Below are 22,296 nucleotides of genomic sequence, written 5' to 3'. Positions count from 1 at the left end.
TTCGGAAGGTATGTGGGCTAGTCACAACTGCGAGAGTTTTCAATGTCTGAGCACTTACCTATATTGTGAAATGAGACTGAGTGGATTGCACAGCTGTTTTCTACCTGATGCACAGCTCCAGCTGCAGGAGCAGCTAGATGAAGTGCAACCATCCCATTTTGTGAAACATTGCTGGTTCACAGAGGTGATCTAGGCCCCTCCTCACCAGGGCTCAGTGGAAACACAGCATGAAGTAGGGTGGCTGGCTACCCCTAAATGAGCTCAGGCCACTGGTTGCCTTTCCCTCTTTCCACTAAGCCATTTAAGAACTTGTTGCTTTAAGTCCTGGGTTTGGGCTGTCAATTAAGGGATTAAGCTAGCAAGGGCACAGAGGAAAGCAATAGTGTGGTCGAAAACCATGCTTGAGGTTGTTTCTTTGGAGCTGACCCTTCTGCTCCTTTGCAGAGAAACATACTAAATTTTTATAAACCAAATCCACAGCAACAGTGTTAGCACTGCTTTATGAGAAACACGAGTACTTTTTTAACAACATGTTCATGACGTTTGCTCTGGGTTTATGTGCCTAATTTTATGAGAAAGAGGAGGTGGAAGACAAGAGGCCATATAAAATCTCATGACTTGAGGGAACCAGCACTGCAAGTACCTGTCGCAGTGTTGTCACAGCTCTTCCTTATTCCTCCCACTTCACTGTGCTTTTCTAGAGATCCGAGTAAATTTGCTACGTATAAAAGATCTGTAACCTTATCCTGCTTTTGTTATCAATGTTCCAATGTACCGCCTCTTGGAGAAAACAGGAACACACTTTTTTCTTTTTCTTCAATCTTTCTGTTTGTCTGTCTTCCGCTGTTAATGTGCATGCCCTCCTCAGCAAGCCCTTCTGTCCTGGCGTTGTCCCAGCTTGCTTGAACCGGGGGTTGTGCCCGTGCCCGTGCCCGTGCCCGTTCCGTCGTTGGCCGGGGAGGGAGCGACAGCGCCGCCGTGCCCCCCGCCTGCTGTCAGGACGGTCCGAGGCGGGATGCGCTCGGCCGCTCTCCGGCTGGCGGGAAACCCTCTGAGGAGCCGCCATCTTTGCTTCCCACCCAGCAGCGGCACCATTAACGGGAGGCGGGAGGAGGTACCGGCCTGCCCCACCCTCAAGGGCCGTAACGGTCCGAAGCACCGCCCCAGCTCTCTGACGACGCGTCCGGGTGCTGCAAAGACCGGTTGGTCGCGTCCCTGTCCTCACAGCATCCCCATCTGTCCGTCAGTACATCCCCCCGCAGCATTGTCTCCTCTGGCCATGGCGGTGAGGCGGATGCGGCGCGGATCCGCCGTTCCACCCGCGCCGGCCGCTCGCTCCTCCCAGCGGCCATGCCCGCTGCCTGTGTGGGGGGCGGCAGCTGCCGGGGGCCGAGCCGAGTTGCTGCTCTTGTTGCTGGCGGCGTTTGCGGGCCCAGCCGGCGTCTCGGCTGCGGGCGGCCCGGAGGTGCACAGCCTTCGGGGGAGCTGGCGGCTGGGCAACGGGAACGGTTCGGTGGTGCTCCGAGGGGAGGTGCCGGGCTGCGTGCACACCGCCCTGCACCGCGCGGGCCTCATCCAGGTACGGTAGGCAGCCGCGCCGGCACAGCTCGCACGGCTTCCCCTCACCCTCGGCGGCGTCCCGTGTCTGGGGCGCGGTGGGGAGAGCCAGAGCCGGGCCAGAGGAGAAACTTCGCACACGCCGTTCCGCTCCGAAGTGAGCAGCCTGCCACACAGGAAATGAACAGCCCCGCAGTGGGATCTCCAAGTGTGGGATCTACAGAAGCATGGTTAGGGGAAACCTCCTCACCCCCAAACCGCTGCTCTGTCCCGGCAGCTGCCTCAGCTGCTCTAGGTTTTGCTAGCAGATCTGGTGCAGCAGCCGGATTTAGTTTCCTCAGCCTCTCCAGTATCAAAGGGTTTGGTGGCCGCAGATTCCTCAGATGGATAACAGGAAGTTATCCGTGACAGAGCAATCCCGAATTGGGCCAGGGATAAAAATGCAAGTGCTCTGCAGTATATGGAGATTCTGCTGTTTTGACATGGAACCGAGGTGCTGACACCAGGTTTCTACAATATTGTCACAACACGTAAGTCATGTTTACCTACAGTACTGCCTCAAAAGAATGAAAAACTAAACCAATCCTTTTGAAGTTTGACTTGTTGCAAGAAGTGTGGGGATTTCAAGCTTTTCAGTCCATTAAAAATCCCTTTTAGCACTTGCGAAGCACATCAGAACAGTTGAGATTGTATACTCTCATGCTGCCTAAGAGAAGTATATTCTGAAACATGAGTATAAAACTGTTACATTTAAAAGACTGCTTCCTGCTTCAACACTTCTAAGAAGCTTTGATGCTTCTGTTTGCTATTGCCTCTTTTATTTTTGAAAACACACTGACAACTTTCTGGGACAAATTATCAAAGCTGCAGTTGTTGATTGGTAGCAAAGTACTGTGATACCAGCATCAGCTGCTTGTCACTCAGACCTGACGAAAAACAGGGCACCAACAGGGTCATCATTAAAATAAGACGCCTTTTTAAAAGGAAATACATGGAAAGCAAAATACGTATCTGGAACAAGGAAAGGAAATAAAAAGTGGTGGTTCACAAAACCATCTATAAAACTGAGAAATACACCTCTGTTCTAGAAAATGTGAAGTACTGTTATATGTTGCCTGAGTATATCAGGCATATCTAAATATTGTATTTTTTGTTCATCCAGTGTTGCATTTCTTGTTCAGCATTTACTTGAAAAATACATTCTGGATGCATACAATTTTATTATTACTGTTACTGTTATTATTGTTATTTTTATTCAGATTATTTTCCTGCTCTGCTCTGACTAAAGTTAGAGAGGTGAAAGGAGAAAGGGATGCCACTTTGGGCAGGATAATTTTAGCATTATTGTGTTGGTACAGGTTGGGAATCCCAGTACTAATAATAGATTCCAGAGAGTGTCATTGCCAGATAAATTGTCAACATTGGAAAGGTAAATACACTAAGAAGGGATAAGCTGAGCCATGAGGGCCTGTTGTTTCAACATCTGTGTGCTCAGTGACACAACATTTTGAACATATACAATTCAGGTTTTAGTATGGCTTTTCTAAAGTTTTAAACAGTGCAGTGGGCAGGTAGACCATATATGGAGGGTCAGTGAAGAGAACTGTGCCATTATTTCCCATCCAGAAGTTCCTAAGAAAAACTGAACATCTCAGATGTTGGGCTGTGCTGGGAGGTGTTACTATAGGAAGTGTGAACTAACCAGTGCACTGACTCAGGCACATAAGATAATGATGTAATGAAAGACTCACACTTAACTACTCACATTAAGTACTCTTATGAAGTGAGGAAACGTGATTGCTAATTTAGCTGCATTGCTTTAAACTGACTTGTCATTTTAGTCATTTTAAGCAGTAGTCAGATAGTTGAAAATGAAGCTGTGATCATGAACTCTCATGTGTCTGGGCAGAATCCCAAGCCTGCAAGAGGTGGGAAAGCTTAGTCAGGCTGCTGGCCAGCAGCATGGGGCTTGCTAAGAGGTAGATGGGTGCTTGGCTAATTAAATTGATGATGGTTGGTTGTGGACGCTTATGGCATGTTTACATGAATACAAGTATGAATTTGCTCCAAACACTTGCTGATATGTCTGGATATGAACCCACTGTTGTTTGGAAACTGGTGCTAAGTCGGTGGTGTTAGAATTAGTATGCTCTGTGGAGGAGCTGAGTTAACTGAAATACCTCACTAGTGTGGTTGCTTTATCTCTGGACTGGACCTGGCTGGTGTATGGCTAGTTCCAAGCTCAGGATGATCTAACTTGTTTCTATGAATAGGTACGTACAGGTTGCTAAAGATTGATTTAAACCCATTCTTACTCAGTTTAGCAAAGTCTGGTTTACAGAAAAGAACTGTTCACACAAGTATTTTCACCAGGATAACTCAATTGTTATAAAACCACCTTTTTGTTTAAAAGATAGAATGGCGAGCATACCAAAATACAGGAACAGCATTAGCAGATTTCTGATCTATTTCAGGTAGTGTTAAATGTAATCAGTGCCTATCACCATATTTGTAGCATTCTGCAAAGCAGTTTTTTGGAGGGAGTCAGTGATGTAATTTGTTATTCCAGTGTGTGGCTTCATGCTGCAAAGTGTGGCTGAGCTGCCTGTCCTGAAGTTTCCTCATTGCGGTGAAAATGCTTGTGACCAAATGTTTCCAAATGCAGCTGCCTGAAATTGTATTCCTGTGTACAAAAGCATTCACACAGCCTGAATCTTAGAAGCATAAAGGACTGGTTGCTCTGTTTCTTCAGTGCTCATTATCTCTGGGAATCAGCCTTTTTGGAGTCTGTGTCAAATGCAGAATTAGTCTTATTGTAGTTGCCTAAGTACAACAGCTTTGGTTTGGAGGGTTGTTTTGTTTTTTTTGTTTGTTTTCATTTGCTCCTTCTGCTTTTTGCTGTGGAGTGTGGGATTTTTATTCATCCTACTGAAAATGTCACTAGATGAGTGTCGTGGGTTCAGCAGTGGCAGTCATTTTTCTCCTTCTTGGTAGCTGGTGTAGTGCAGTGTTTTGACTTTCAGCTCGGGAACAGAGCTGATAGCGATGTTTTGGTTTGGCCAAGGACTTTGTGAGCCTCATGTTCTGCCAGGGGGGAGGGGAAGCCAGGAGGAAGCAGAGACAGGACACCTGACCCAAACTGACCAAAGAGGTATTCCATACCACAGCACGTCATGCCGAGGATGTAACTGGGAGTTAGCCGGAAGGGCTGGGAGACTGCAGGGTTGGAGGAGGTATCGGTCGGAGCTTGGTCGGGCTTGGGGGCCGAGTTATCGGTCAGCTGGTGCTGAGGTGTTGTATTCTCTTCCCTTGTTATTTCCTTTATCATTGTTATTATTGGTGGTAGCAATAGTGATTTGTGTTATACCTTAGTTACTAAACTGTTCTTATCTCAACCCGTGGGAGTTGCATTCTTTTCGATTCTCCTCTCTGTCCCTCCGGGAGCAGGGGGAGGGCAAGAAAGGGGGGGAAGTGAGCGAACGAATTACCTGACTGGGTTTAAACCACGACAACGAGCAATCCAGAAGCTTACAGCTCATAATCAAAAGCGAAGGTTGGTCTGAAAAGCTGTACCAGGAAATAGGAGAACAAAGCTGGTGGGAACTAAATTATTCTGGATAGCAAGACCCACATGTTCAGCAACCTTTTGAAATCTGTGCACTGTTTTTCTGTGTGATTTGCAAATGGCAAATAGCAAATAGCACTGCATCCTTTGCTTCTGTATCCTTGTGAATTTTTAATGAGTTAGCACCCAAATAAAAAATTCAAAACAAAATCTGGGAGGGCCTACTCCACCAATGTAGCTTAGTGAGCATCTCACAACTGAGGGGAAGGAGAGGAACAAGAATAAGCTGCCAGATACTAAGCTTGAAAAATGTGACTTAGATTACAAGGGTAGGCTGCAAGCAACTTAGTTATGAGTGTGTGGTTCATCTCAAGTTCAGGTCGATGCACAAACTGTTTTTTGCCCAGGGATGATCTGATTGCATGTCTGTAGCCTTACTTGAATCTGCTGTGCAGGCCATAGCTTTGAATTGAAAGTCATCTCTTTGACACCAAGGGTTCATTTCTCATTTCTCTAGCTTTTATTCTAGAGACGTTTTTACTCTTTCTTTTATAAAATAGATGTTGGATGGCCACATATTTCTGAATGCACCAAATGCATGTGTCCTAGAAAATGCTCTTGGGGAAGATATTTTTGAGTTTCCTACAGAAGTATTATTTCCTTCCATGTTCAACCAATGTAGTTCAAATGCTGGATTAACTATGATAAAAGCTCAAAGGGCAGGAGACGGTATCAGAGTATGTGTTCAGCTGGGGTCTTTTTTAGTAACATTTCATTAACACTCCATAGCTCTTAATACCATTTACATGTAAAATTTAAAAGACATGAGAAATGCACATAATCAAGGGTAACAGTCACTTGAAAAAAGTTAGTGCAAAGCTCAGGTGTAAGCAAAGGCATTTTACAAACTTGCAGTAAATCCACTGCTAACCCTAAATCTCTGGAAAGAGAAGATTTGCAGAAACCATTTTGTCTGAAGATCTAGCGTTTGTCTATTGCCAGCGCAGTATTTTCTTTCAGGTACTGTTCTGAGAAGCAATATATATCAGCAGGTAACTTGTGCATTAAGTCTTTGTGCTAGAAATAGTTGTTCCCTCACAGGTACTGGCCAAGTACTGCATGATGCCATTTCTGCTGGTAGGTGACTCCTGTCAAATTTCAGTTCTGATGAATATGGCTATTGTAGCTATATTTTCTCATCTGCCAGCCGTTTGCTTTCCTGCAGAAAGGCTGTTTTGTCTTGTTAGCTCGTCACTTTGATTTGTAAAGAACTAGTAGGGGGGTCTGCAACTGTGATGTTAATCTAGGGGCTGTATAACACTCCAGGTTTTGCCCTGTTACACCACAAGGACATGCACTTGACGCAGAAGGTTACAGTGGTCTTGGTCATATTTAGATGTTAAAATATATTAGAAGAGACAGAAGCTTGTGTATTGCAAGTGATATTTCTGCAGTTTTGGAAAGTGGTGTATATTTCGTAACTTGTTTTGCATTTTCATAAAATATGCTGTTGCTTATTTTCTGACACTTCGTAGAACACATAGAACTTCATCATGACTTATATTTTTCAGAGGAAGCCAGGTAACAGTTGCATTGGGTATTGTGTGGTTCTAACACGTTAAATGACATTCATTGATGAAATAGTTGATTAATATATTATTTTCTGTTAAAGCATATGTGCTCTCTTGAGTTGTATGAACATCTTGTGGAACTGTTCAAAAGCATATTAAAGGGCACTCAGGTTTATCTTTTGAAAGCTTGTGAATTTAAAATAGACAAAAGTTATAGTATCCTGTTAAATACAACAGCGTATTCAAAGAATATTAAGCAAGAGCTATTAATATCTTGTTGATTAACTCTTTAGTAGTATTTGTCTGTCTTCAACTGTAACACATCTTGAGTGTTCAGTTTACTGCTTTGCTACAGCAACTACTGACAATGAATTACTGTAGGATGTACTTCCAAAACTCATGTTCTGTGGATACAGTCCATTTGTCACTATTGTTAGTTCAGCTTGACTTCCAGCTCAAAATATGTGAACCTTGCTGAAAGTTATATAAATGTCCTGACTGCTATTGTTTGAGATATCAAGGAGTGCGTGGGTATAGATAAGTATCTTAACTATTTAGCTTCTGGTCTGAAGTTGGCAACAGCAAAATCACTAAGTTGTATATCATGAAACATTAAGTTTCATTTTGGTAATGTATTACATCACCAGGATTTTCTTATTATATTATATATTATATCTATTATAATATATATCATAATATATCATAGTATTATATATTAATATATTGTTATTTATAATATATTATTATAAAATATCAGCAGAGTTGATTTCTGAGAGAAAAGCATGCATGTCAGTTTCAAATTAGATCATAACAAAAGTAGGATAAGGCAAAGGAATCTGGGTTTTGTTCCCTTTATTGCATTTCATTTTACTACACGCTGGTCTTCTGCTTGGATCCCACTGGCTCTGCCTAGTGTCATTTAGGTAGGTGCCTGTGCTGTGCTGCCCTGGTTGTGTGTGGACCTGAAGCCCTGGCACAGCTTACTCCCTTGGCTTTGGGCCTCATTTCTGATGTGTTCATGTCTCATCCATTTCCTGCTTAATGGGAGAAGCTCTTACCTTATATGACTAGTTTTTCAGTATCGCCTTAAAATCATTGCAAGGAGGAGTTTCCATCTAGCCGCTTAGCAGTGCCTTCAGTTCAGTGCCGGCAGTGCTTTTGAAGTCCTGCTGATGTCCTGTTATCTGAACTGGAAATTGCTTCCTTCTGATGACCTGTAGCAGGGCTTTTTACCTCATTTTAGCAGGTGATTTGCTGCTTGCTTATAACATCGAGGCTGGGAGCAGGGAGCAAACAGGCAGGGAGCTTGAGTGGTTCAGAATTTTCCCCCAAATTGCAGGGAGCAGGAAAATGTGAGGTTGTCATGTTTTGTAGGATCTAAAAATAGATGAAATTGACTCCACCCCTCCATGACTTGCTTCCAGGAACATGTTGAGCTGTTGAGCTAATGAATGTGAAGTGTATTTAATACATGTGCAGTCTATTTCCTACCATCTCTCAAATTCTCCCAGTGCTCTTAAGAGTTTTAAAATAGCCTTTTTTTCATCCAGTTTTCTGAACTAAACCTTTAATTTTAATGTGAGCTTATTTAATATGGGATGAAATTCTGTTTCAGATAAATCCAAACAATTTGACTTCTATAGGTGCACCTTCCAGCACTCAGAATAGTTGAATTTAATAATGAAAAAGTCAATAGTCTTGCAAGTGTATTGGCGAAGTTATTTCCCTTTCTTACAGGACTTTGCGGTGGTCATACATTTTTCCTGAGCCTTGAGAATTGCCTTTAAAGCATTGCGTGAACATTGCTACATAAATGATTTTACAAGCCACATTTTTCATACTTAAAATGATTAACCACTATTAGCCTTTAACAGCTTTTCTGTGTGATATATAAGCTATTATGTATAAGCTGTTATATAGCAATGCTATCCATAAGCTGTTAGGTTATATATAAGGGTACACAAAACTAGGAGCTTCCCACCTAAAAAGGTGGATGCTTATGAGGAAAAAACAGTATTCGTGCAAGTCAAAAGGGGTTAATTAGCACTTTCTATGACACATATTTTATCAGTCAGTGTATCTCTTGAAGTTGGAAGGCTTTAGACTAATACAGACGAAGAAAGCCCCTTCAGGAAAACGGATCTGCAGTGAGCTCTGAAGAGATGTGAACAAACAGCTCCATTTGTTTGTAAACTGCTGTAAGAGCCCATCTGATGATGTAATTTCTGCCTCTGATGAAACATTCGTACATGTCTCTCTGCTGCTAGACAGCCAGTTTTGTGTTCTTCAGAGGTCAGGTCTTTCTTCATTAGCATCTTGGTATTCATGCTTTTGTGGGAGAAACAGTGTAGGTTTCTTTTATGCAGGGTCTTGATCTTTGATGAGGAACTGATGTCAGTTTGACTGCCAACCAGATTGGCTTTGGCTTTACAGTCTGCTGTTGATACTGCATTTGCAACTTGCATCTTGTGCCTTTTAAATCTTTCACACATGCGGTGGCAATGATTGAAATTTAACATGCACATTTTCCAAAGCGTGACCTAAAATAAGGTAGTATACAAAGTTAAAGCAAAACAGTTGTTAAAAATGTGCTTTTTAAGGATATATTGTGGGTTTTCATGGTCTCCTACATTTGATGCTTGCTTTTCATTGTCTTGATACAGCAATCTTAACAGAGTTTCTTTTGTAAGCCTAAATTTTGCATTTGAATATGCATTTATTAGTCTTAAATATTGCATGTTAATAAAAGTCTGAGATATATTCCCTAAAACATTTTGCATGTAAAAGTAACAGTATCTTAAAATTCAGTAATTGTTCTGGTAAGTTTATGGTGGCTTAAATTCTAGAGAATACACTGTATTACCAATGCAGAGGCCACGATTTTACTGAGGTGACAAGCCCTTTCCTTCTTGACTCTTATTCCCTCACAGTGAGAAATTTGATTGAAAGAGCATAGCATGTAGAAGCAAGCTGACAACTTTCCCTCTGTGTGAGCTCAAGGACTGAAGATTATATTGCTATGGGTCTCCAGAAAGGATTATGCTGCTGATGACAGTCACTTACATGTTATGATTTTGCTCTGCCATGTAAATAGGTTTGTGTTTATATTACAGACTGGCCTTGTTAGTTATAAAACAAATATGAGAATATGAAACATATTTTCCAGAAGGTAACAACTTCAGAAGTGTCATTACTATCTCTACTGACCCCTGAAATGGGGAGAAAAATTGAGCTTCAGCAAGAAGGAAAAAAAAACAGCCAAACAAAAAACAGGGCAGATTTTCTTCAGTGTGAATCTGGATATTCAGGGCAGCTACTTAGCTGTGCTGGTACTGTACAACACTTGGATCAAAGAAAACCTTAATGCAGCTATGCTCTCTTTTAGCTGGGTTTGAGTCATGTAGTCCAGAAGAGACTGGTCTTTGTTTTGGAAAAGCAGTTGAGCTGTGCAGCTGCTGGAAAGGATTGAACTGAGCTGTCAGTCACTGACCCAGATACCTGCACTCTGAACTGGCTGACACGGCGATGTAACACCATACATTTTTGCTACCTTTGTATGATGTGCAAAGCCATGCATTGTCAGGTGCACATTAACTGATCCCTTCAGCCTAGGTGAGGTACACTGTGATCCCCCGCTAAGGTAATAAATACAGCATGAAGCAAAAACTGTCAAGGACATAGCTTAGACCAGCTGTGCCTTTTATTCTTCGTGGGTAGTATGATTACAGGAAAATAACACATTCGGTATAAATGCAGCATTATTCTCAAAAGTAGTTATTTAGTTTTATACACCAAACCAAATTGTGTTGCTTTTCCCTTTCTTCCTTTTCTCTTCCCTCCTCTTCTTCCTCCCTCCAAATATACCAATGTCATTCAGCCTTACCACATCAAGACTAGTTGACAGAAACAACTGGAGTATTTTCAGTTGTTTTAAACTGTAGAGATTTTTTCACTTCTGTCCCTAGAGGCCTAAAATGCTGTTTCTTTGCCTCTTAAAATCCTATTAATCTTACTTTATCATTATGAGGGTGATCATGTTTCTCTTCCTCTCATTAAGTCACAAGCTGTCTTGATTTTTTCTTTCATTTTCAGCCCAATCATTTCTTATGTAAAACCAACAATTATAGCAAACAAGCTTTGCTTTGTCATAGTATTTCAAAGGTGAAAATCAAGACTAACTAAATAAGGTGTTTTTGCACCTGCAGACTGAAATAAGAAGTGCTCATCTAGTGGATATTATGATGTACTACATTTCATGTAGTAACACTGTTACTAAGTAAGTGTTGTAATTTTTTTTTTTTTTGTCTATTATTAGGATCCATACTATAGGTTTAATGATGTGATGTACAGGTGGATCTCGCTGGATAACTGGACTTACAGCAGGACATTCAAAACTCCTTTTGACTTCAGGTGAGCAGTAAAGGTATGTCTAAGATAGTTCTGGGTCATCTTTCCTGCAGAACTGTGAGTTAATCCGCCAGCTCAAAATCTGCTTAATACTTTTGTATCTAATAAAACAAATTATGCAATAATGTGCAGCTGAAAAGCTGCTGCTAAAGAACACTTCAGTATTTGCTTTTTCTTGTGGGTTTGTTTTGTTGCTTTTTCTTTTCAATTGTTAAAAGTTATTTATGAATTACCAACTGAGGAAGGATAATACTTGGGCTAATTGGAAGCTAGCCCATCTGATCTGGTGGGTATGTGAACACGCTGTAGTGCAGACTTCAGCCATTTCAGCTGTCATCTTAATTTGACTATGTAAAGAAATAATATAGCCACACTAAGTCAAATGTTTTTGGAGGTAGTGGAGGCAACTGCTGAGAAAGATAATGGTGATGTGCATTTTTGTATTTTCTCTCTCCTGTGTGTTGTTAACTCTATGTATTCTAACAGGTTTTTATGCATTTGTTATCTTCTGTAGAAAGTGGCAGAATGTGAATTTGGTTTTTGAGGGAGTGGATACAGTAGCACAGATCCTGATTAATAATGTCACTCTTGGGAGAACAGACAATATGTTCAACAGATACGTGAGTAATGTGTTTTTTTCTGAAGGTAGTTCTGTTTTTTCTTTAAAGCCTTTTTGTGCTGAGGACTTTCAGTGCATTCAAGCACACATAAAAATAGGTGTTTAGACACAGAACCTGTTGACCTGAGGACTGCATGTGTAATCTGATAACAGTTAGAAAAAGAAGTATAGTTACCTCTCCAGTAGTAACAAGGTCAGATGTAGAAGTGAATGTGCCTTGTTCTAAATGAGTGGCCCCATGTAGGAGGATTAGTTCAGCTAATAATATGTCTTGCTTCTTGTCACAACTCCAAGAAAACATGAGCTTAAATCTGTTATATTAGCTGTAAATCTGCTAATTGGTATTAGAGTGGTTTGCATGTAAATACTGAAATGAAAATGCACGTGTTGTAAAGCCTTTGTGTTTCCATGCCATTTTTTGTATACGGGGTTTGATTTTCTAATATTGAGCTTTTGATAACATTGCTTTGCATTTTTGAGCTTAGCTTATGTAAGCATGGGAGTACTCATTCTGTGGCAAAACCAAACTAATACAAATTAATTTTATAGCTTTAAAATACAAAATTATTCTAGGTACTAGCGTAAGGGACAATCCTTGCTTTTAAAAGGATCAAAAAGGAAAAGTTAAAGGAAGAATGTTAATGGAATACTGAAATAATATTAGTGGAGTAACTGAATTATAAAGGCCATCTGGTGTCTTCATATCTCAGCATTTACCATTCTGGCAGGTTTTATTGCAGAGGTACTGGCCTAAGACATGAGAGCTAGATTCTGTCACTTGGGTGTGTGTACCTTGACCAGATAATTTAGTTTCTCTGTGCTAAGTTTTACCATCAGGAAAATAAGAAATTTCATAGAGCTTTTATGAAATTGCAATTACTCAGTATTTGGAGAGATTGCCAGTAGCAGGCTCTGTAGAATTGGGAAGGGATATTACGTTGCCCTTATTTCTGCAACTTCATTCAGTCTCAGATTATAACAGTTCATGAAATGGCCTTCCCTGTAAAACCAGAGTCTACTGTATTAGATTCAGTCTAAGATTACTGTGACCCAGACTTTTGCTTTGTCCACCTGTTCCACATGTCAACAACATCTTCAGGAAGGATTCTGTGAAGGCCCTATATGGGGGATGCTCTTTGCTTTGTAATTTTCTGCTATATGCCACAGTGATGCTAGCTGGGCTGCTTACAAGTTGGAAAAAATCTCCAAGACTTGGTTTGTCACAAGTGAATGCTGTGAAGAAGAAATGCGTATTAGCTGTTCAAGCCATATTATCTTGATAGCGCAGGGTAGTTATGAAAGTAAATGTTTATCCTTCTATCCAGTCACACAGAAGGGGATTTTGTGACCAGTGAGAAAGCCCCCAGATGCTTCATTTGATGCTGGCATAGAAGGTGAATCTGTACATATTTTTTGGGGTGAGAGTGCAGGTGGCACGAAATACAGCTTTGCAGCATTCAAGCAAAAGGCAGCTCAGTGCTTTGTGGTAGGTAAGCTACCAGCACTGTGTGAGTTGGAAGGACTCCTGTATAGACCGGCTTTCTGAGTTTGAACAAGGTGTCTTTCTAAAGATGCAGATGAGTTCTGAGTGAGGAAGGGAGGGTAAAGATTCTCTTGCTGTCCTTATCCTTCAGGCACTTCTGTGTGCAAGGAGAGTGCTGCAGCCTGCAATGAAGGCTCAGAATGGGGAAAGTGGTTTGCCCAGAAACATCTTGTATCCAGAATGTTACTGTGTGTTTTCTTTTTTCAGCTTAAGAAGTAGCTTTTATTTTCCTTCAAAACCAGAGCCTTTTGAGACTGTATTTCAAATGCCATCGAATAATATATATATGGTATTAAAATCCCATTGTAACAGTGATTATAAATCTTACAAACAAATGTCAGCACTGCAATGATTTTATTCTGTTTTCTTGACCTAGAGCTTTGATATTACCAGTGTGATCAAGGAGGTCAATTTTATTGAAGTCTGTTTCTTATCAGCCATTTCCTATGCAGCAGAGCAGAATAGATGTCACAAAGGATACAGCATCCCCCCGGCGTGCCCTCCACCTGTGCAGAAAGGAGAGTGCCACGCTAATTTCATCAGAAAGGTAGGGGCAGAATTGTTTGTCTCTGGCTTCAGGCTTGGAAAGAGGAATGTGCCACGTGCTGTCATTACAGATGTATTCTGAAACCTGCAATGTCATTTTATAGGTAGGAGATATTTTTTATTGCAGCTTCCTTCTCTTGTCCCCTAGAAACCTGTAATCTAGCATGACGATAATACAAGAGACATAAGAAGGCCAGGCTTCATATCTGGATGATAAGAATGTTTAAAAGGCTGTTTTTGTCAAGGAGTCAGAAAGGAGACTTGCTCCTAAGGGAGCAGGATAGCCCTGGGAAATGTGTAATCATTACATTTTGATCCACTGGGTAGGTTTAGCAATGTATGCTGACAATAGGATTCACTGTTACATATACCAGTGTATATTGGCAAGGCTGTAAAAATCTCAGCCAAGCAGCTTTGTGTTTGCTATTGCTCATGTACTGTGCTATTTATACTGGTCAGCTCTGGCATGTCACAAGAAGTGTTACCTAACAGAAGACTTGTTCTCATAATAAGATGAAAACAGTGTTGAGAAATGTAACTTCCAAGGACATTTTCAGTGAAAACAACAATGTAATATGTAAGCTTAGAAACTCTGATTTAAGACCTTGCTTCATTCCTGTTTAAACTTAATAACAGCAAACTATCACCTGAGTAGGATCTCATGTATTTCTGATAGCTTCACAGCAGCTAGAGACAATAGCTTGGTGATCTTATTTTGGGATTTCTCTTCTTGGGTGTTTTTGCATGTTTGCTTCCACTAAATGCCTTTTTTGTTAATTATTTTTGATCTTTTTAAATTAAGTCCTTTTAAAGCCTCCTCAGAAAAATTGCTAGAGTCCTGTTAATCTAAACCCAGATGCAACTTCCTTTAAAATTTGGTAATGGGAAGAGGGACACCATATTGTCCTGGGAAAATCCTTCAGGATTAAGAGGTTGTCTTTATTACTTCTTGCTGCTGCTTTTATTTTTACTGTGTATTAAAAAGTTGACTAATTCTTCTGAGTCCATTGTGTTTCTTAGAAATCAGTGCAGGGAGGAGCTTGGAAGGAAGAAGGCACTTAAATAGCTGTAGTCTTATTTATAGAGCAAAAATGGCCAGGAATGATTTTATGCTTTACTGAACTATACTTTTAAATTTGTAAGAAAGTATCCTAGCACTTTTCCTCAAAGGAGTTGTTTGGCTGTACTTGGAAGCCGCTCCAGACATTTCCAGAAACGTTTTTATGTTTCTGGAACATAATGCCAAGTATATGGCAACATATGTGATGTCACATTTTAAAAGTAATCAAACATACTAGGACATTGCTAAAGTAAGCTGGCTGCTTTCCATCTTGAAGTAATGGAGAGCTATTCACATGTTTGAGGTCCAGTATTAAGCGCAGTCAGTGTATCTAAATCTTAATAGGAATTTGTGGCAAAACTCAAGCCTTTCACTGGTAATGTACTTCAATGATACAAGCATATCATTCCTTCAGCTACTATTTCTGATAGCAGTCTCTGCAATATTATTAGTGAAACCTGACAACCTGTTGGTTATTCATTTGTTTATTTTTTATAAAGGGAAAATGACTTTCAATCTGACTTGTTTTCTAAGAGTGTGTTGTCCCTGTTTTTGCACTTGAAATAGGTACAGTGCTTGCTTCCTGGAAGGCTCTTTTGCAACTTGATAGGCAGGCAGGCTGGCTTCAGCAATGCAAGGGATAGGCCAGACTTGTGCAATGTGGTTTGCCAAAATTAGTTTGCCTTGGCTGTAAGTTATTAGTCTCTAAATTTAGAACTGTAGGTCACTGTACAAGACTTTAAGGAAATCTGTAGTATCTGCTTTGGGGGCTGGGGCTGTGTGAAGCTCAGAGGGCAGCTGAATAGATGACTTCAAGGGATTTGTTAACTAGAAGTCTGACCAGGTTTGAAAACAGCTCAATGGAAAGCAGTGTAGATACTTCTGTGCCTGAGCAGCATTTTATAATTCTGACATTCTGATGTTAGAACCAGAACTAAGCTATTTCTCAACCATTTTTTTATTCCCTTTGTTTTTGTATAAAAGAACCATAAAAAGGGGAGAAACAGTGAACATGACTGAACTACACAAACGCGCCAGACATACGCATTTCTTTCCTTGAACTAATCTGCAGTGTTACAACTAAAAATAGGAAATAAAGTATTTCACATATACCCACAATTTTTAATTTAATATTGTTCTATTAGAATACTTTAACATTTATAATCATCAGTTTTCTGCTTACTTTGTCTTTTATGTGTACGATTAAATACTGGCATTACAAATTAAGGTAGTTCAGAACTGAATTGAGAGTAACCTGGGGTTTGTTGTTTATTTTTTGATTTTTACTGTTTTGGGGTTTTTTTGTAAGTGGCGGGCTAGGCGGTATTTTGTTATCTCAGTAATACAAAATTTCACTATACATGGATGTTTAATGCAAAATTTTAAGGTTAATATAGGTAGTAGCAGCAGAGTTTTGGTCAAGAACTAAAAAAATACTGCAGGCTTTCCTGGGCTTGTGGAAATTGGAAAAATTCTTTCAGTGCATAGCAGTATTTTCTTTCTAGATGGCAAATAATTTTTGTTGCTGGCACAGCATCGATGTCTGGGTGAAAAATAGGTAATCGTAACATTATCATTCTGTATTTCAGGAGCAGTGTTCATTTAGTTGGGACTGGGGCCCTTCTTTTCCCACTCAAGGAATCTGGAAAGATGTTAGGGTTGAAGCTTATAACCATTATCACCTGATTTACTTTTCTTTGACTTCTTTCTTTGGTAAGTCTACTTTGTTACTACTTTTTATTGTTGTTTCACCTATGGAATTGGAACCACTTTATTGTTAAGCTCAATTAACTGCAGTTTGGGAAGATTCTATAGTTTTATCATGACTTTGCATGCAGTTCTTCCCATGGCATACCCTTTTAGGACCTGACACAGTACTTCAATACAAACAATAGTGATTAAAAATGTTAGAATTCAGAATCTTTTTGTGTTTAAGGATCCCTGCGACAGAAATATATGTAGTATAGGTGAGGCTAGCCCCTGTTCTCCTGTTTTGTAAATAATTTTTTTTGGCATGATTTTTCACCAAAACTCCCAATAAATACGTCTCACATCTAAAACAAAGACAAAGCTGCTATGGGAATCTGGCTTTGTGCTGGGAAGCAAATACACAGTGAACAGAGTTTCAAGAGCATGGAGTTTTCAGGACACAACATGAAGTCTGAGAGAGAAATGCAGTCGTGCTATACAAGGATAATTTGTTAAGGCTGCAATTTGAGAGGATAGTCTCCTGTGTTCCTGCTACCTAACTTACCAAACCGGTTTCCTCCCTTGATGTGCGTGGTCTTTGATTTTCACCTCCTTTATCCTGGAGATTATTGCTGCTGAGTAAAAGTAGTTAATTTTCTGTTGAAACTTTTTGTAAGCAGTATTATGCCCCATTGCAGACCACCCACATGCTTTCTTTCACTGCCTGTTGAGCCCAGTCGTCAGTGGAGTAAAGGCTAGCACATGAGTCTTCTGCAGTGGGTTGAATTTCAGCCCTTGGGAACTGAGTTGTTGTGTATGAATAAAAGATGAAGACATCACTCCCTGGCTACTTTAAAAGCTTCCTGAAATAGCTGCAGGTCTTAGCTAGAATTAACGTGACTGGAATTTCCATGGAAAGCCCCAGCACATACTCTGTGTGCTCCCTAAAATTTAGTTACAGTAAAAAATCTTTTCTGGTCCCTCCCACATTCCCACAACTCCACCTTCTGGTAGGTAAAATCTTACTCTCTGAGTAAGTAGAGAGAGCAAAACTCTTTCATTCAGCAGAGAGAGAGTGGTTTGGAACCAGAGCCAGACCTTATTAGTATTCAAATATAATAACATTTGAAAAGTAAAGAATAATTAAATAACTTGAATTTAAGCTGCCTATGCAGTTATATCGCTCATCAGATTTGGTGTCATAGCCCTTTGACCAACAAGTCTATAAAAGATTAATTGTTCATGATTTCTCTGCCTGGACCCTGCAGTTCATGTAGTTAGGAGTGGGATGGAAATTTCTATCTGCACTTGGAAGAGAGGGAAAGCCCACTGTAATGGCTGACCCTTGTGGGGTGGGTGTTTCTTTTTTAACCCCTTCAACATTTCAGAAAATTGGTCTTCCCTGGGTAATGCTGGATGGAATATAAACTTGGGAACACGTTCACTGCTATTCATTCTATGAACAGTGAAAATCGCACCAGAGCTGAATGTGATTCTTTGCTTTTGGAGGGAGCTCTCTTTCTCTCCTAGATGACGAGGCCCTCAGTGACATGGTTTAATGGTGGCCTTGGCAGTGCTGGGGTAATGGTTGGACCTGATCTTAAAGGTCTTTTTCAATCTAGTTGATTCTGTGATTCTATAAGAAGGAGAGCTAGAATATATACATGAAAAGAGAAAGTAAGTGATTAATACAAAATGTGTCTTAGTTCTAGTTTTCCTTGTTTTCTGTTTGATTTACTTTTGTTTAGATGTTAATCTGTAATATTTGAAGTATGGGAGTAGCCAAGCTATGTACATAGATAGGCAATTTAATTGCTGAATTTAATGGGAAATTTACGCATTAATCTTGAGTACCCTTGACCCTGGCTTGCCTTATTCAGTATGTTCTGTAAAGGAGACGACAGTCTAAGGTAACTGTCGAGAGCTCTTGGGGAAGTCATTAACTTGTTTCCTCTACCACACTCCAGTGGCAAAAGGGACATAAAGATATAGCCCATCAGGTCTAGACACAGTGGGCCCAATTTATCCCCAGCATAACTTCATTCATTTTGTGTAGTGACTCTGGGATGAATTCAGCTCATTTTCTGTTAATACTGTTTTTGTTTCATCGACAAAAGTGATTGTACTGCCTTGTGATTACGATCTTTCCCAAAGAGTACCATGTTCGTATGAGTGCTGACTGAAAGCAAATGTAATGTCTATGGGAACTGGTGGGAAAAAACTCCTTCCTGTTGAAGTGACTGGTATCATGATCTCTGACTTGTACAAAACTCTGAAAAAGCCCCTGGGTGGCTTTCAAATGAAAAGAGAGAGTTATGAAACGTAAATCATAGTGTGTAGTTCTCTTCTGAGTTGGCAAATGTAAACACAGATATCAAATGCACTAAACAAAAATATTAACCTTGTAGGTCTGGCTCAAACACAGCCTGAAAATTATCAAATTTAATCTGAGGTGTTTGAATTGTTTCTTTGATGAGAGATCATCTTAACTGGTAGGAATATAGGCACAATTCCTAAATTTCCATTTTTTTCTCCCCCGTCACTTAGTAAAGAGTACTCAGAAGTGGCGTCTTGAAATCGAGGCTATTTTTGATGTAGTCAGCTCCAAGCCAGTTGTGGGTCTTGTAATTGTGAACATTCCCGAATTGCAAACACAGCAAACATTCAATGTGACGCTTCAACCTGGAGAAGGCAGCATTGTGCTGCTTGTAAACATCAACAAGGTAAGGAGGTGTATGTAGAAGGTTAACCAACTGCATAAAGTTTCCCCTGGTTTCCAATGTATCGTTCTGTCTCCATGCCAGTCAGGCCTCCCTCTGCTTCCTTACTGTGTTCCTGACATTAAAAACAGGTCTGTTTATCCCTTACAGGATAGAAGAACAGTTTTTTTCCTCTCTAAAAATTGGTGTTTGTAGGCTATACAGCTCAGTGTCAAAAAGATGATGAAACCTTTTCCTTACTGCAAAACAAAAAGATCAGATCATCACCAGCTGCTGTTAAATGAGCTGTTCAGGTAGATTACCTTTGGATACTCTGTGTCACTTTTCTTAACTGGCAGCAGGTATCTTGTCTCCCATGCTATTGTTTACTGGGCTCATTCGGAGTAGAATATACTATGATACTTATGGTTCTCAAGAGGAAACATTCCTCAAACCTCTTAGTAGATACTCTTTCAGGTAAATAAAATGAAAGAGGCCTATGAAGAACTTGTCTAGCAGTAAGGGTGGTGGAAATCTTGTGGAGCAGTACTTCTTTACATTGAAGTGTAGTCTCTTGAGTGGACAAAACTGAGGAGGAACTTTAGAGCAATAAAGGATGCTCTAATGAGGAGAGAACTCAATTGAAAAAATGAATTTGGCATACACCCTAGTGATGAAAGAGGAAAGAATTGATCTGCTTGCTTTCAGACAGTGTTGAGAAACTATCTTATGGCAGACCAACATGATTTAACTTCTATAGAATTTGTTTTGTTTGTGCGTTTGGGTTTGTTTTTTTTGAAACTTGAGTTCTATTAGATATGATTAAGAAAAGATGTATAGGCTTGAGAGATGAAGAAAATCAGCATGTCTGTTCTAGCTGACAAATAGGTAGCTGTCCTGAGTTAGGCAGTGATCCCAGTGTGGCAAAAAGAAGTATGAATTTTTCTTGGCTTCTTGCTCAGAGAGCAGGGCCCTAGCAGAGCTGACTGTGCAGAACTGAACCTGACAGCAGCAGACCCAGGCCATTGGGCAGGGTGGGAGCCCTGGCAGGTGCAGTGGCAGCAGCCACAGTTGATGCTGGAGCCAGCAGCATAATGGGAGTTGCCATCTGCTTCACTGCTACATGGCACAGTTAGATTTGTGGGTGAACGATGTGCTGTGAGCAGAAATTTGGGGCTTCTGACAATTCTGGCTGTTAAAAACTGAGGGTCTGTCCTCAAACCTTTGTATATTTTATTGACTCTACTGATTTTCTCCATTGATGTGGATCTCTGCATTTGTTTCCGCAGTTTGAATGCATTATGCATGTGTTCTCAAGTTCTCTTATCAATTGTTTGAGTGGAGAAAAAGCATGTGTTCAAGACAAGCAGAGTATTTATGTTTTAGTATGAACATTCAGTGACTTGCATACTTATGTGCTTTATTTTGACATGAAAGCATGAAAACATACAAACATGATTTTTGTTACTCTTGTCATCTGATATGCAAGTTGCATGAGAAATTACAAATACCCAGTTTCATTTAAAACAATCATTAGTCTCTGTTTAGCCTTTTCAGGGGTTACATTAAGCAGGTACTGCAATGTGAAACTTCAAAAAATATTTTGGTTTATTTATTTGTCCCATCCTCAACCTCAGAAGAAATCAGTAGAGTGTGACTGCAAGTTTGTGAGGAAGTACTTCCTTCAGAGCAGAGGCAACAGTGTTTTTTTATTCTTTCTACACAAAAGGCTTTGCTGCATGAATTCACATCAGCTGATTTTGCGAGAAGCTCTGCAGTGTGTTCTCATGATGAGAGAGATAGCCTAACAGAGCCCTTACTCTGTACAACTGACTTGTATGGTGCTTATTAAATAATGAGATCTCACTAGAAATTTATTCCTTATTCTAGTTGCGATCTTGTTGCAGATTATGTTGTGAAATCAGTAGGTGTTTGAGTGGTGTGTATCACCCACAATGTGTAGCAGTCTTCCTGCAGTTGCCATGCAAAGTGCTGTGTTGTCAACATGGCAGTGTTTTGCTTATAAGCTAATGGTGAGCTTGGGGATGACATCATTAGTGGCCAATGAGACACTCCAGCCATGCCAGGCAGCTGCAAACGCTCCCTTGATGTCGAGGCACACGCTGATTTTGTGCTTCCATTTGTATCCGTGCAACCCCGAGATTAGTGTTTTTGTACAAGTAGTTATGATAATTCTGCACAGGGGAAGCTGAAATGTTAGTAGATACAGTCATGACTGTGTCCAAGTATGGCTACAGCGAAACATATTGTGGCTCTGTGGCCTCATTTTATTTGAAAAGATTGAGGCACTCCTTACATAGCTCTATTCAGTGCTGATCCCTCCATTGTTTGGTTGCATGCATTATTGCTTTCTTTCCACAATTTTTGGGTTGCGCATTCAGCTGGCAAATGTTGGCAATAGGACTGAGCAGCTGAACTAGGGGGCTGGGATGAAGTTATAAATATTACTCTGTCATCCTAGAGGTAGGGTTTTTTTATGTTTGTACAAATTATTGAGTACTAATGATGTGATTAGGAAGCATAGAGAAAAAAATGAAAACACTGAATATAATGAAATTTGTCTTAAAAGCTTGATATAAGCAGTCAGCATGGTCACACATTAGCAAAGTCACAACTGAAAAGTGTCACCTCAGTATACTGAGTGTTGAAAAGATAAAAGGGGCTCCTCAATGAGAGGAGGGGTATGATACAGAGGCTAGTGAACAGTAACTGCTCCTGACACAGATACCGCTTTAAATAATTTTCACCTCAGAGCTGCAGCTGGAGAGATCATAGTTACCATGGCTCTGCTGAGGCACAGAAAACTCATTAGAGCCGTGGTTATTCAGTCAAAGATATCTGAGCCCCTGGTGTATTTTCTGCTTCTTTTTATACACGTTGCTCTGATTTTCTATCTTGTATGTTCAAGAGTTTTGCAGTGGAGGCTTGGTGGCCAAATGGACATGGAAAGCAAACTGGATACAACATGACAACAACTTTCATCATGGAGGCAGGATATCAGATTGAGAAATTTTCAAAG

General features: G+C 40.4%; 1 protein-coding gene across 4 annotated transcripts in view; it reads left to right on the top strand.

Moving 5' to 3' along the window:
• The window catches only part of MANBA (mannosidase beta), a 57,643-nt gene that overhangs the window by 6,221 nt on the left and 29,126 nt on the right, over positions 1-22,296 (top strand). The window contains exons 1-7 of one of the 4 annotated variants that reach the window (XM_057417971.1): positions 1,385-1,579; positions 11,009-11,103; positions 11,615-11,720; positions 13,639-13,809; positions 16,458-16,581; positions 19,105-19,280; positions 22,186-22,296. In XM_057417971.1, coding sequence (XP_057273954.1) covers positions 11,036-11,103; positions 11,615-11,720; positions 13,639-13,809; positions 16,458-16,581; positions 19,105-19,280; positions 22,186-22,296 — 756 coding nt within the window. In that variant the 5' untranslated portion in view covers positions 1,385-1,579; positions 11,009-11,035. Of the gene's footprint in view, positions 1-1,384; positions 1,580-1,913; positions 2,088-11,008; positions 11,104-11,586; positions 11,721-13,638; positions 13,810-16,457; positions 16,582-19,104; positions 19,281-22,185 lie in introns of those variants that run through there. The other 3 variants (XM_057417969.1, XM_057417968.1, XM_057417970.1) reach the window with 3 other exon arrangements.

The sequence above is a fragment of the Pezoporus wallicus genome, unplaced genomic scaffold (genome assembly GCF_028554395.1).
Source record: "Pezoporus wallicus isolate ANWC-B61680 ecotype Strahan unplaced genomic scaffold, APGP_CSIRO_Pwel_v1 contig_6999, whole genome shotgun sequence".
Taxonomy (NCBI): Eukaryota; Metazoa; Chordata; class Aves; order Psittaciformes; family Psittacidae; genus Pezoporus; species Pezoporus wallicus.
The sequence above is the reverse complement of the archived record's forward strand: the minus strand, read 5'-3'. Positions and strand labels throughout refer to the sequence as shown.